The following is a 15013-nucleotide window of genomic DNA, read 5'->3' on the forward strand; positions in this document are numbered from 1 at the left end:
GAAGTCTTTCTTTAAAAGTATCTCATACACATTAATGTCCGATAAGTGTACACTACATTAAAGTTGTGTCACAGGTAGATGTTTGTGAGCCAAAGAATACACTTCTACCATATTGCCAGTAAAGTATACATCAAAAGTTTGGTTCACAGAATGATACCTAATTCCTAGATGTCTTTCTTACTACTAGAAAAAATAGACTAAAAAGTTTCTGTCTTGCTAATTGCAGGTTGCTAAATCATCTTTCTTTAAAAGAGATTGTTTGTATTCAAAGGCTAATTAACTTGTTAGAAGAATATCCAGAAATTTCTTTTTCTGGGCCCTTTTCCAGCCAGCCATGTATCCATTTGTGACCAGGAACAAGAAATTTAAATTAGATGATTGAATTAATTAGCAGTAGCTCTAATTAATGAAACAATTTTAGGTATGAACTGAAAAGATTGCTTTTTTTCTAAATTTTAAAGAGACAGTGCAGTATAGGGGTTAAGAGCATGGGTCCTAGAGTCACTGTACATTGGAATTTTGAGCAAATTAATTAATCTCTTTTCCCATTTCCTTTATCTACAAAATTATATTTATAATAATAGTGTCTTATAGTATTGTTATGAAAGTTAAATGAGGTGATGTATGTAAAATGCTTAGAATAATGCCTAGCACAAAATGCACACAATAAGTACTCAAATGTTAACTAGCATAATTAATAATAGTGACAGTAATTCATGTGACTATGTCATGTATGAGGATAGAAATATGTTATTCATTATTTATTCGTAGGAAGTAAATAAGAGTCCCATAAATAAAAACATTTATAAGAATTCAAAAAGAATATGCTAAGTGAAATCAGTCAGTCAGAGAAAGCTAAGACCCATATGATTTCATTCAGATGTGGGATATAAAACTGAAAGTCATTGACACAAACAACAGTATGGTGGTTACCAGAGGGAAGGGGGGAATGTAGTAAAGGGAAAAGGGAGCCAAGTATATGGTGATGGAAGACTATTATTAGACTGTGGGTGGTGGACGCACAATGCAATATACAATGAAAAAATAATTCAGACAAGAAGATATTTCTGAATCATTTATTCTATCCCTTTATTTTATGAGTGCTGATTAAGACACCAAGTTGTAGTAACTAAAACCTAAAAACATTGAGGTTGGTAGAGATAATAGATGACTAAATAGGTAAAATCCTTGTGGTAGATGATTATAGCTCAGATTTTGATTTCTTATTCTGTGTTCTTTCTGTTTATGTCACACTGTTTTTGTCAGAGACTCTGAGTAGTTGATGTGGTTAGTCTTAAAAGCACACATCCACTTTTTGAAGGAATCATATAAATAACATTTTAAAAATTGAACTAAAGCACATTTTACTCAGTTTTCTTCCTCTTTGTGTAGTCGAAATTCTGCATTCACACAAGAGGGACCCCGGTTACGACCATCTTCAGTTGGTCATTTGGTAGACCATGTGGTTCACATTTCCCCAAGCGAAGTATTTGTGAATCACAGATCTCCGTCTTCAACGCAAGCTAACAGCATCATTCTGGAATCATCACCGTAAGACCTTTTCCTGTTCAATTTCCTTCTTATAAATAATAATACCCCAAATTGTTTCACTTGAAATATTCTTGGAAATTAGAGTATTTGATACAAGATTTTATTTTTGTAATGGTTTGAAATTTTATATATTTGTAAATGTGCTTATTTGTCTCTGAGAGTTCTTGGTACTCCCCTCACCAAAAAGAAATCTCCATTATTTCATTGACTCAGTATGTTCTTGAACTTTTAGTACATACACTTAAATATTTATGCAGATACTATAGCACTATGGTAGTCAGTAAGGTAGTGAAAGATAGAGTTTTTAAAAATATTTTTCAGAAAGGGACCCATGAGATGACTAGACAGTTTGGAAACATTAAGTAGCAGAGGAGAACTAAGTAAGATGACTGTCACACTGAAAATAATAATGTGAAAATAATGTACACATTGTTTAAAATTCATTCTTGTTTCATATTATATACTGATATACATATTCAGCTTCATAAGCCAGTATTTATATGTCAGTTTAATGTACAAAATGCTTTCCCCTCATTAATATGCAACATCTGGATTTATTGGTTTATATAATGCAGTTCATATGCAAGTAAAAATACAGTGTGAGAATTAGGATAAAAGTAAAATACTTTATAAGATACATAGATAGGTAAGAAGATTCATTAATTGTTGAGAAAGAGAAAGGGGTCTAAGATATAGTGAATGTAATCAGGATTAAAGAAAAGATGGAAGAGTAGATAGAGTGATCAGCAAAGCAGTTATTATAGGTGCTCTAGGAAAATGTCACTAAATCTGTAAGACCCATACTGAAAACAGTATTTTCGGTCCACAGTGGAAAGTCTGCAGATGTGAAGGGCTGTCTGTATACATTGCCCTTAGACCATCTATAATAATAAAAGCATAATATGCTAATTAGACTAGACAGCCAAATGACATTCTGACGAAAGCCACGGGGACCGAGGCAGAGGCGGTTAGGGGCAGGCACACAGAGGGGTTAGGGGTGATCAGGCAGGCAGGCAGGCGAGTGGTTAGGGGCAATCAGGCAGGCAGGTGAGTGGCGATCAGGCAGGCAGGCAGAGGGGTTGGGGCAATCAGGCAGGCAGGCGAGTGGTTAGGGGCAATCAGGCAGACAGGTGAGTGGTTAGGGGTGATGAGGCAGGCAGGCAGAGTGGTTAGGGTTAGGGGCAATTAGGCAGGCAGGCAGGCGAGCGGTTAGCAGCCAGTGGTCCCGGATTGCAAGAGGGATGTCCTGGATTACGAGAGGATGCAGGCTGGGCTGAGGGAACCCTCCTCACCCTCCCATCCCCTCTACCCCCCATGCACAAATTTCGTGCACCGGACCTCTAGTTTTATATAAGGGATTGAACATCTATGGATTTTGGTATCCGCAAGGGTCCTAGAACCAATCCCCTGTGGATACCAAGGGATACCTGAAGTTTTGGGAAAGTCAAAAGTTATACATAGATTTTCCACTGTGCAGGGGTCAGTGCCCAACCCCCCACATTGTTTAAGGGTCATCTGTAGATTCCCATCTTCCCCTTTCTTTTTTCTAAACATACAAAAGTTAACACAGGTAGTAATTTGTCCACAAAATTTTTTATGTGGGTAAATTTTGAACAGTGTTATGTTTTGAAGCCTGGTTTCCACCCCATCTTTGGATTATTTTAGGCAAATTATTGGGTTTGAATATATTAAAATCATTGAATTAGAAATATATTATTAATTAAAATAAATAAGGACGCTGGTCCTGGTTTCTACTGATCTTGCAATTCGTTCATTTAAATATAAATAGTTTGTCTTAGAATTTAAATATAACAATATTACCACTTATAACCAAAATGGAATGATAAAATATAGGTCTATTGAGGCCTCAGATACTGTCAAGTAAGAGGATTGCTTAGCTTTTGTCTGTTGTTTAAGTTGGCTTTTCATTTGAAACACTTTGTTTGGATAAAAGAGTTCACGCTACAAAATATTTGGAAACCCCTGATTTAAAATAACTTTGCTTATAAAACTGAAACTCATAGACACAGACAATAGTATGGTGGTTACCAGAGGGAAGACGAAGCTGGGTAGTAAAAGGAAAAGGGGGCCAAATATATGATGATGGAAAACAATTTGACTGTAGGTGGTGGGCACACAATGTAATATACAGATCATGTATCATAGAAATGGTCACTCAAAACCTATAGGATCTTATTAACCAACTAGAGGCCCAGTGCACCAAATTCATGCACTCGGGGGGGGGGGGTTTCCCTCAGCCCAGATTGCGAGAGGGCACAGGCCAGGCCAAGGGACCCCACAATCGGGGCTGGGGAGGGACGTGGGAGGTTGGCCAGCGGGGAAGTGACCGCGGGAGGGCTCCGTGGCATGTCCAGCCGTCTCACTCAGTCCCGATCGGTCGGACCTCAGCAGCAAGCTAACCTACCAGTTAGAGCGTCTGCCTCCTGGTGGTCATTCACGTCATAGCGAACGTTTGAGCGGCCTTAGCATAAAATTAGCATATTATGCTTTGATTGGTTGAACGGACAACCAGACACTTAGCATATTAGGCTTTTATTATATAGGATGTCATCCTAATAAATGTAATTTAAAAAACAAATAATAAAAATAAAATAAAACAACTTTGCTCCTGCTTTTTGCAGTTGTTTTCTTTGAGGTACAACTGTAACATAGTGTTGAAAGCACTATGGCACTGGCTAGGTAGCTCAGGTGGTTAGAGTGTCATCCCAATATAACAAGGTTGTGGGTTCAATCCCTGGTCAGGGCACATACATGGATCAATCAGGAATACATAAATAAGTAGAATAACAAATCTATCTTTACACACACACACACACACACACACACACACACACACACACACACACACACCTTCCTCTCTCTAAAAAAAAATCACTTGAAAAAAATAATATTTAAGAACAAGAGCACAGGGTTTGGATTCAGACTGGGTTTAAAACTTGGTTCTACCACATAATTAGTTATGTGACCTTAGGGGAATTATTTTATCTCTGTAAGCCTCAATCTCTACACCTATAAAAACAGGATGATAAGAACTACCTCATAGAATTGCTGTAAACAATTAATGAGATGCATAGTTCAGCAGAGGGAAAAAAACGCTTAGTAGATATTAACAATAATAATTATAACTTTTTCAGTTAATATTTTGGGGGATTTATACTGGTAGCTTTAAGTATATGTCAACCATTCATCTGTTGACATGTTTGAAGTGTGGATGTCTGATTGAACACAATGATGAATCCCCTAAATTCTCAACTTTGACCTTAGGTCCCTAATCATGAGAAATTCTATGCAGACTTCATAATCCTCAAGTATTAAGTCCATTTCCCTGTGCCATTTTTTTTCTGGCCTGTCCCATTCTAGTCTTGTCTAATGAGTCACCCCAGCTTTGTTTGTACCTCTTCAGTTCTTCTTCCAAGTCCTCAAAGATTTGCCTTCCCTCTGTTTCTCTGAGCTGTTAGCACAGATAACTTCATCTCCAGACTCAGTTTAGCCCAATTCCCATGCCAATCTTGATTATGTCTAGCAGTATACTATAAACCTGCTAATACTAGGCTGCTGTAGGACAAGGAAATAAAAGAACCAAAGAGGATGTGGTTGGAAGGAAGTATCAAGCCCTAGGGACTCAGAGGATGCACCATCTTAGATGTTGTACTTATGACAAGACTAATTGCAGGTCCCCAGGCTGCTATCACTGCAGTATACTCACCTGCCCTCCATCTCTGGCAAGTCTCCACTACTTGCATTTGGCAGCTAAGGTCAGGGACTTGCAATTTGGTTGAACCCTTGAATCAGGTCTGGGACCTCATTAGCAATCAGTCTGAAATGGTGTTTACTTTGAAATACTCTGAATGTCACTATAAATTAGCCAGTGTTGAGAAAGTCTGAATTTTGAACCAGAATTTTATCTGTATTTTATGTAATGTAAGTATGTATGGTTAAAGGCCCAGTGAAGACTGGGTGACACTAGTGATTATAGTTGAATAGGATATGAGCTCCTGGTATGTACCCTAGAAAATAAGAGTTTAAAGCAGTGGTTCTCAACCTTCCTAATGCCGCGACCCTTTAATACAGTTCCTCATGTTGTGGTGACCCCCAACCATAAAATTATTTTCGTTGCTACTTCATAACTGTAATTTTGCTACTGTTATGAATTGTAATGTAAATATCTGTGTTTTCCGATGGTCTTAGGCGACCCTACTAGCGGTTCTCAACCTGTGGGTCGCGACCCACAGGTTGAGAACTGCTGCTGTAGAGCCTAAGACCAACGGAAAACACAGATATTTACATTACAATTCATAACAGTAGCAAAATTACAGTTATGAAGTAGCAACGAAAATAATTTTATGGTTGGGGGTCACCACAACATGAGGAACTGTATTAAAGGGTCGCGGCATTAGGAAGGTTGAGAACCACTGGTTTAAAGGGAGCTGTTATTCCTGGTAAGTTTATATTAGTGTCTACCAAGAATGTGGTTTCTGTTTGTTTTCTAATCTTAAATTAGAATAAACTTTATGCTTCTATGAAAGGTATGTATGTACAGTTAAACCTTTAGCATTTTTTTTAATTCACAATTTTCAGAGTTTATCTTGCTCATTTTTATTTTTATAAGTATCCTTTAGGGTATCATTTTTTTCTATATTCTTCCTATGAGATCTTTTCCAACTCTCACTTTAAAGCCAAATGATATTATCTCTACTTGTAAGACTCCAGCCACAACTCTGATCCCAACCTTTCTCTTTGGTTTCTATTTCCCTAGTCCTGTCCAAGCCACCTGATAGTGAATGCTGGCCTTCTTGTTAAGTTATAGGTCCCTTCTTTCAGGGTGCTGGCTGTTATTTCTAATGGTGCTATCTTCCGCTATGCTCCTTGGCTGTTCTTACCATGTATATGATGTCTGTTCATTCTGTTATACTTAGCAGTTGTTTTTTTTGTTTTGTTTTGTTTTTTATTTTGGGGTGTGGATTCTTTTGGCCTAGAAATGGTATATATTTTTTTAGAACTGGCCTGTTTCATGACATTATTTAAACATATAATTTACATTTATAATGCATGGTTTACCTATGAAAGTCATCTTTCTAGATAACTAGGTGAGTAATATGACAGCTGTACAGTAGATATGTAGAAGGAAGTTATCATAAATTGAGTTAATACTTTTGGAGTATGTCTTTAAAATGTAATTGATAACCTTTGTCCAAAATATGAATTTCAGTAGTCTATGCTGGCATCCTTAATTACTTTTAGAGACTGTATTTTAGGTAGGTAGGTAAATAGGTAGGTAGGTAAACAGGTATGTAGGTGGAGAGATAGTTTGGTTATTGAAGTGGAAACGTAGAAAGGGAAAGCAGTTACTGGGATTACTGGGAGAGCACATAGTTTGTAGAAGCTTCCCCAAGCATCCTAGCCCTAATAGCAACCATGCATGTCGAGAACCTGTCTACCATCCTCTTAGAAGTTATTTTAACAAGAAAGTTATACAAAACCATAAAGGAAGGTAGATAGCCCATGTTCTGAAACCCAAAATTATATTCTTTCTTCTGTTACATCTTGGCTGATCCTCTGTCTATATTCCATTCTCTTCACCTTTTCTTTAGAATTTGGCTTAAATGCCAACCCGAACCTGTATGCTTGTGTTCTCTTCCTATTGGTGTCTTCCTGTAGCTAGGAATGTTTAAAGGAGAGTTAGACTCAAATACCCACTGGAGTCTGACAAGTAACACAGGGTGGGATTTATGTGGACTTGAATGCCCATGACCCATTTAAAGGCAGCAGCTACCCCTTGGCTTTGTCCAGTGGTTGACAACTTGCAATTTAGATCCATTCTTTCCAGAACTTCCAAACTTTTCATTCTGGAAATCCATATTTGCATGTCATTTTTAATGTCAATTAACTCATATTTTACAAAAACAATGGATGGGCCAAATGTATGTTGGCCAAAATTGTTTCACAATCTGCAAATTTGCGACCACTATCCTAGGACAGTGATTTCTATTCAGAAGTACATAATAAAAATCACTTCTCGAGCTTTTTTGCCATATATGCCTTATCTTACCTCAGAAATGCAGATTCAACGGTTTTAGCAAAATGTCCTATAATGCCAGTGCTGTCCCTCTCTTATAACTGAGCATCGCCATTGTTATGCCCAGACCCACCAGGTTTGGCTCACTGAGCTGTTACACTACAGATTGGGCATCAGTTTGTCCCTGTACCATATTTTGGCACTATATTTAGCCTATTAGTGGACCAAGAATAAAGAAAGTCACTCTGACTCCATTCCTGTCTGATCTCAGCCCTTACACTCTTCCCTATAGACTTTTAGTTTGAAGCTAAATGCTTCCTGAGTATGACAGCTGAATACAAAATTAGGAAAAATTTCTCTTCACCTTGCCTAAGTAAGGAATGAGACCTATCGATCGAAATATGTGGAATCCAGAGACTTCAGGTTTTTGTAAAGTCTTGGAGGCTTTCAATCTGCTTTTTAGAAATGTCACATCTGTAAGGCTCTGCCAAGTGATGTCCATCTTCATCTTTCTTAATCCCTTGTAGCACAGCATCCATGTCTATATTCTAATCTGTGGGAACATTTTTTTGGACCCACAGCATTAGATTGTATTGAATCTTAGAGGCATGGTTTCTTAACAGTTAAAACTAATAGAATAAAAACTAGTATGTTTGATATCTGGAATCCCTGGCCATCAGGATAGACTTCTAAGAAGCTTTTGCTAAAAAGGAGAGGTATATTCTCTGATGCAGTATTACAGGATTATCAGAATTGAGAGCATTTTATGCTCTGCAGACTTCTTTGTAGAAAGTTAGACTGAGTGGGCATTCTTATTTACCTACTTTTTTAATTATTATATTTTATAGTGGCTTATACAATTTCAGAAGGACTATAATTCTCATTAGGGAACCCTCCCTGGAGGACATAGAGTTACACCATACATTATTAATCCCTCTGACTTCCTTGGCACTAATCAGATTTTTAGTTCCCTACTAATAGTCACCAGGTATTTAGCAGCAAGCCTCTAAGTTCACAGCTTCTCTACCAAGGAAGAGCATATGTATCTAAGGGCCACTGTGGCAGTAATCTGTGTATTAGTTATCTTGAGCTAAAGTATGCTATACTATAGCAAATTACCCCACTTACAGTGACTTGCAACACAGATTATTTTTTTCTTACACCATATATACATCATGGATCGACTGCCTCGACCCATGTCTTTTTTATTCCAGGACCCAGACTGACACCAGCCCCTGTTTGGGATGTGGCTGATCATGGCTGAGGAAAAAGAGAAGCATAATGAGTCCAGAGCTGTTTCTTAAAGCTCCTTTTCAAAAGGAGAAGCATACCACTTCTATTCATATTATATTGGCCAGAGCAAGTCATACAGCCAAGCTTAATGTCAAATGGGAAGGGTGGAGAATGATTTTTGAACAGCAATGTAATCGAATACAGTTCTACTTCCTCAAGGCCTTATAACTTGTATCTTAGGCCTATGTTGTTAGTCAACAAAAATAAACAGAAACTGAGTAAAATATGTTCCTGAGTATCACAGCAGCTATTAACTTCTTACCTGTCCTTAAGCAATGGACAGTAATTCTTTTATTTTCCCCCAAGGACCTCCTGCCACCTCAGAGATAAATAATAAGCCCAGAGATGGTCAGTGCTCTTATCAAGGACCATTTTCTCCTTGCCTGTTCTCCTCAACTCCTCAGCTTCCTGGATGCATGCCTTCTAGCATACAGGTTGAACCACTGGCTCTCCCTTCTGGTCTTTGTGAGAAATTCACAAGTAATGTTAACACGCTGTGCTTGTACTTTTATTTTTTTTTATACTCAATTACAGTTCACATCAATATTATTTGAATTAGTTTCAGTTATACAGCATTGTAGTTAGACAAATCATATACACTGAGTGGCCAGATTATAATGATCTCTGAACGCATAATAATCTAGCCACTCAGTGTGTGTGTGCGTGTGTGTGTGTGTGTGTATTAGAGGCCCGGTGCATGGGTGGGGTCCGGCCAGCCTGCCTGCTGGTCAAACTCCTGGTCGAGGGGACAATTTGCATATTAGCCTTTTATTATATAGGATATACACTGAGTGGCCAGATTATTATGTGTTCAGAGATCATAATAATCTGGCCATTCAGTGTATTTTACAAAGTGTTTCCCCCAATGTTTTCAGTACCCACCTGGCACAATATATAGTTACTACAGTATTATTGACTATATTCCCTATGCTGTACTTTGATTATTTTGCAACTACCAATTTGTACTTTTTATTCCCTTCACCTTTTTCACCCAGTACCCTAGCCCCTCTCACCTCTGGCAACTGTCAGTCTGTTCTCTGTTCTCAAAAGCTACAATTTTTACCTTGAAACTTCCCCTATTATACCTAGCTTTTTTTTTTTTTTTTTTAATCAATACCTTCTGTTACAGACTGTGGCTTATGTTCTCTAATGTTAATTGGATTTTTACATCTTCCCCCTTAAGTTATATATTCTAACAAGGTCTCATTTAGTTTTGTCTTTTTTGGTGATCTCAGCATTTTTAATCAGATTCTAATCCTTGTTGCAGCATTGAGTTCATTACCTTCATTAATCATGTTTTATTTCTAAATAAATTGGGCCATTTAACTTCTCTAGACTACCAGTTGTTTTACATATGGAATGGCTCAACTCTCAGTTCTGATTTCTCTTTGCCTGCCTTATTCCCTGGCTATTCGTATAACTGCACTGAAAACTTTTAAAAAGGTTTTTGGAAAGGTATATACACTGTTATAGTAGATTAATATAAATATCCTCACAGGGATACCCTTGACATAGATTTTATTATATGTAGTATTGATTATGGATTTGATAAAGTAGGAAATTAAATGTGCTATTTAAACTTCAAATGTAAAAATATTTCACTAAACAGTGGCATTTGCAAATCAATATGGTATTTAAAGTTTGTCTCTTACTAGACATTGTAAATATCTGAGTTGCTTGACTCTAGCTTTTAAAATAATAATTCTGTGAAGCAACTTCCAAAATATTCATTCTTTTCCTTTTTCCTTTCTAGATCACAAGAGACCCCTGGGGATGGGCAGCCTCCAGCTTTACCACCCAAACAATCGAAGAAAAACAGCTGGAACCAAATTTATTATTCACATTCTCAACAAGATCTGGAAAACCATATTAACGAGGCATTTGATATTCCATCTTCCCCTGAAAATTCTACTGTAAGTAGCTTCAAATCTCATTACTTCTTTGAAATTTTTAAATCATAAATGAAGTTATTTTTGTACAGTAGCATGTTTGTAGCATTTTCTCTTTTTCACTAGAGGCCCGGTGCACAAAATTTGTGCATGGGATGGGGAGGTCCCCTCAGCCCATCCTGCACCCTCTCAATTCCAGGACCCCTCAGGGGATGTCCAACTGCTGGTTTAGGCCCAATCCCTTAAGCGGGCAGTCGGACATCGCTCTCACAATCCTGGACCACTGGCTCCTAATTGCTCACCTAGCCTACCTGGTTGCCCCTAACTGCCCACCTCCCCCCGCTGCCAGCCTGATCGTCCCTCATTGCCTCTATGTGCTGGCCTGATCATCCCTAACTGGCCGCCCCGGTTGCCTCTTACTGCCCCCGCCACCCCCCCCCACCCCCCGCCTGGTCACCCCACACAGCCTGCTGTTCAGTCGTTTGGTCATCCCTCACTAACCCCCCTGCCGGCCTGGTCATAGGCAGCCATCTTGTGAGGGTGTGAGGGTCAATTTGCATATTACCTCTTTATTATATAGGATCATATGTTTGCTCATAAATTATGACATGATATAACCTAACTGGAATTTCCTTTTATCATCATTTATAAAAATGCTCATTGCTTTGGACGTTAATTCTTAATAAATGTATGTTGATTTTAGTCTTGTAAAACACATTTCTAGAACAAATGCTAATAGTTCATTAAATACCATTAACTTGATTATAATTCATTGAGTGCATAGACTATCATTTTCATCAACCTTTTGACTATATTTATGAATTATGTTGGTACTTTTGCCTTAGAGAACATGCTTTTACCACAACAAATGGTAAATAGTTAAAATCCCCTTAATTACGAATTTTTATTGCTTTTTTAGATAGATGTAAATAAACCAAAAGTGAGATTATCAATAAATTTTAAGGATACACAGTGTTCATGAAGAAGGATAAGGACAGACAAAATATGGGTATATTTCAGGAAACTTAGTAGGGACATCAGGAAATAAAATAAGATGCAGGGAGAAGAGGTTCCATAGCAAGTTTGGCACTGCCAGAAATTTCTGGTAGCCATTGCACACGTGGCCCTCTCGTTTTTCTACCTATGGCCCTCCCACGTTATGTCAAGTTGAAAGGCAAGATGCACTTACCCTATTCTCCCACACTTATTGTTGTTCATCCACCATAGACACATCAAAAAGAGAAGAATCCTTACCAAAATGGCAACTTTAGTGTTACCTCTGTGGTGATTCTTTTGTATCATTCATTCATTCATTGGTTCATAGTTATTGAGATCTTTCTGTGTGCTAAGGTACTTTGGTAGGTAGTAGGAATACAGAGACAAGTAAGACATGGTCCCTGCTGTTAAATAATCTACAATGTAGTTGCATTTTTCATTCATGTCTTTTTTTTTTATAAATAGTAAGATGTTTTATTGTTTTTTTTTAATTAATTAATTAATTTTTTTTATTTTAATAAATCTTTATTCAGATTATTAAAATTGTTTCTACTTTTTCCCCCCATAGCTCCCCTCCACCTGGTTCCCATCCCACCTTCTGCCCTTACCTCCCCCCCACTGTCCTCATCCATAGGTGTATGATTTTTGTCCAGTCTCTTCATGAACCCCCCCATACCCCTTTCGCCCTGAGAATTATCAGTCCACTCCCTTTCTATGCCCCTGATTCTATTATATTCACCAGATTATTCTGTTCCTCAGGTTTTTAATTCACTTGATTTTTAGGTTCACTTGTTGATAGATATATATTTGTTGTTCATAATTTTTCTCTTTACTTTTTTCTTCTTCCTCTTCTTTAAGAATACCTTTCAACATTTCATATAATACTGGTTTGGTGGTGATGAACTCCTTTAGCTTTTTCTTATCTGTGAAGCTCTTTATCTGCCCTCCAATTCTGAATGATAGCTTTGCTGGGTAGAGTAATCTTGGTTGTAGGTTCTTGCTATTCATCACATTGAAAATTTCTTGCCACTCCTGTCTGGCCTGCATAGTTTCTGTTGAGAAATCAGCTGACAGTCGTATGGGTGCTCCCTTGTAGGTAACTAACTGTTTTTCTCTTGCTGCTTTTAATATTCTCTCTTTGTCTTTTGCTCTTGGCATTTTAATTATGATGTGTCTTGGTGTGGTCCTCTTTGGATTCCTTTTGTTTGGGGTTCTGTGCGCTTCCTGGACTTGTAAGTCTATTTCTTTCACCAGGTGGGGGAAGTTTTCGGTCATTATTTCTCCAAATAGGTTTTCAGTATCTTGCTCTCTCTCTTCTTCTGGCACCCCCATAATTCTGATGTTGGTACGCTTGAAGTTGTCCCAGAGTCTTCTTACACTATCTTCAACTTTTTGGATTTTTTTTTTTTCTTTTTGCTTTTTCGGTTGAGTGTTTTTTGCTTCTTTGTATTTCAATGCTTTGACTTGATTCCTGTGTTCCTCTAGTCTGTTGTTGGGTCTCTGTATAATATTTTTTATTTCAGTCAGTGTATATTTAATTTCTAGTTGGTCCTTTTTCATATCTTCGAGGGTCTCGTTATATTTATCGGACTTTTCTAGGATATTCTTGAAAAGCCTTATAACCGTGGTTTTGAATTCTATATCCAGTCGTTTGTTTCCTCCATTTCTTTCGTTTGTGATCTGTTTCTTTGACACCGCATTTTCACTGCTTCCCTGAGTTGATAGGGTAGATTTGTGTGCTAGGTTTCCTATATGGCCCAGTGGGTCTGCCTCCCCAGTTAACCTGAGGTGGACACTCTTGGTGCACCCCTTTGTGGACTGTGTGTACAGCCTTGTTGTAATTAAGTCTTGATTGTTGTTGGTATCACTGGGAGGAATTGACCTCCAGGCCAGTTGGCTGTAAGGATCAGCTGTGTCTATGCTGGGAGAAGTTCGGTGCTGGAGACAGCCTTATAGGATTAGACTTGCCAAATTGCAATAGCCTCTGTGCTCAGCTTGGATGGGGTGGAGTCTCAGGGCGGAGCAGACAGTCTTGGCTTCCCGTCAGCCTTGCCCTTGTGCACACACGCGCGCCGTCAGACCTCTGCCTTTCCCGGCTCCCGAGTCTCCGCCTGAGAGTCCAGACTCCCCCCACAAGAGCGTGGGTCCCCAGGGGCTCGCCTGGAACTGGGGTTCAGTACAGTCAGAACTGGGGCTCAGTCCAGTCAGGAGCTTCTGACTCCCTTCCACTAGGGAAAGCCTGTGGCAACCTCCCCAGCCTTTGTGCGCACTGGCATGTGCGCACCCCCAGACCTCTGCCTTCCCCGGCTCCCGAGTCTCTGCCTGAGATTCCAGATCCCCCCCGTAAGAGCGCGGGTCCCCAGGGGCTCGCCTGGAACTGGGGTTCAGTGCAGTCAGAACTGGGGTTCAGTGCGGTCGGGGGCTTCCTTCCCCCTTCCGCCAGAGAAAGTCAGCCAGGCTCTCAGCCGCCCTTCCTCTCTGCGCGCACAAAGATCCTTTGCCGTACCTCCAATTCTCTGTGAGCTTTTCTCTTTCCTTCTAGTTGTAGAATTTTCACTCAGCCAGCTTTCCTGTGGTTCTGGATGGTGTCTGTTCTGTCTTTTAGTTGTACTTTTGAAATTGTTGTGCGAGGCAGCAGTTTAGGTGCTTACCTATGCCGCCATCTTGGTTTCTCCTCATTCATGTCTTTATTGAGTACCTGCTGTATGCCATGCATTGTTGTGGGCTTTGAGGAATTTATGGAAAAAACAAAAAAAACAAAAAAAAAACCCCAAAAACCTTGCCTTCAAGGAACTTACATTCTGGGGATAAGGGCGAGACAAATAGTAAACAAGGCACATAATTTAAGTATATAGCATATTAGATATTATAAATGCTAGGGAGAAACATAAAGCCAGAAGGCCTAGGAAGTTTCAAGAATGTTACAATTTTAGGTAATATAGCCAAGAATGAACTTAGTGATAAGCCATGTAGATAAGCTGAGGGAATGGTAGGTACAAAGGTAGGGGTATGACTGATACAATCAAGGAACATCAAGGAAGTCAGTGTGCTAGAGCAAAATCAGCAAATGAGGAGGAGATGGTTCCAAATAGGGTCAGATCTTGAAAGCTTTGTCTTATAAAATAAAGACTTTGTTTTAAACCCTGAGTGAGGTAGGAAGCAAATGCACATATAGATCTGAGGAGAGAAGTAGCATAATGTGACTTAAGTTTTAACAGTTTCACTCTAGCTGTTCTATTAAAAATAG

The 15013-nt window shown here is 38.8% G+C and overlaps 1 protein-coding gene across 3 annotated transcripts in view; it reads left to right on the forward strand.

Annotated features, from left to right (window-relative positions):
* The window catches only part of PTPN4 (protein tyrosine phosphatase non-receptor type 4), a 238741-nt gene that overhangs the window by 176185 nt on the left and 47543 nt on the right, over positions 1-15013 (forward strand). For all 3 annotated transcript variants that reach the window (XM_080669872.1, XM_080669870.1, XM_080669871.1), the window contains 2 exons: positions 1393-1551; positions 10635-10794. In XM_080669872.1, coding sequence (XP_080525998.1) covers positions 1393-1551; positions 10635-10794 — 319 coding nt within the window. The remainder of the gene's footprint in view (positions 1-1392; positions 1552-10634; positions 10795-15013) is intronic.

Source organism: Plecotus auritus (genome assembly GCF_963455305.1).
Source record: "Plecotus auritus genome assembly, chromosome: 5".
In the NCBI taxonomy this organism is placed as follows: Eukaryota; Metazoa; Chordata; class Mammalia; order Chiroptera; family Vespertilionidae; genus Plecotus; species Plecotus auritus.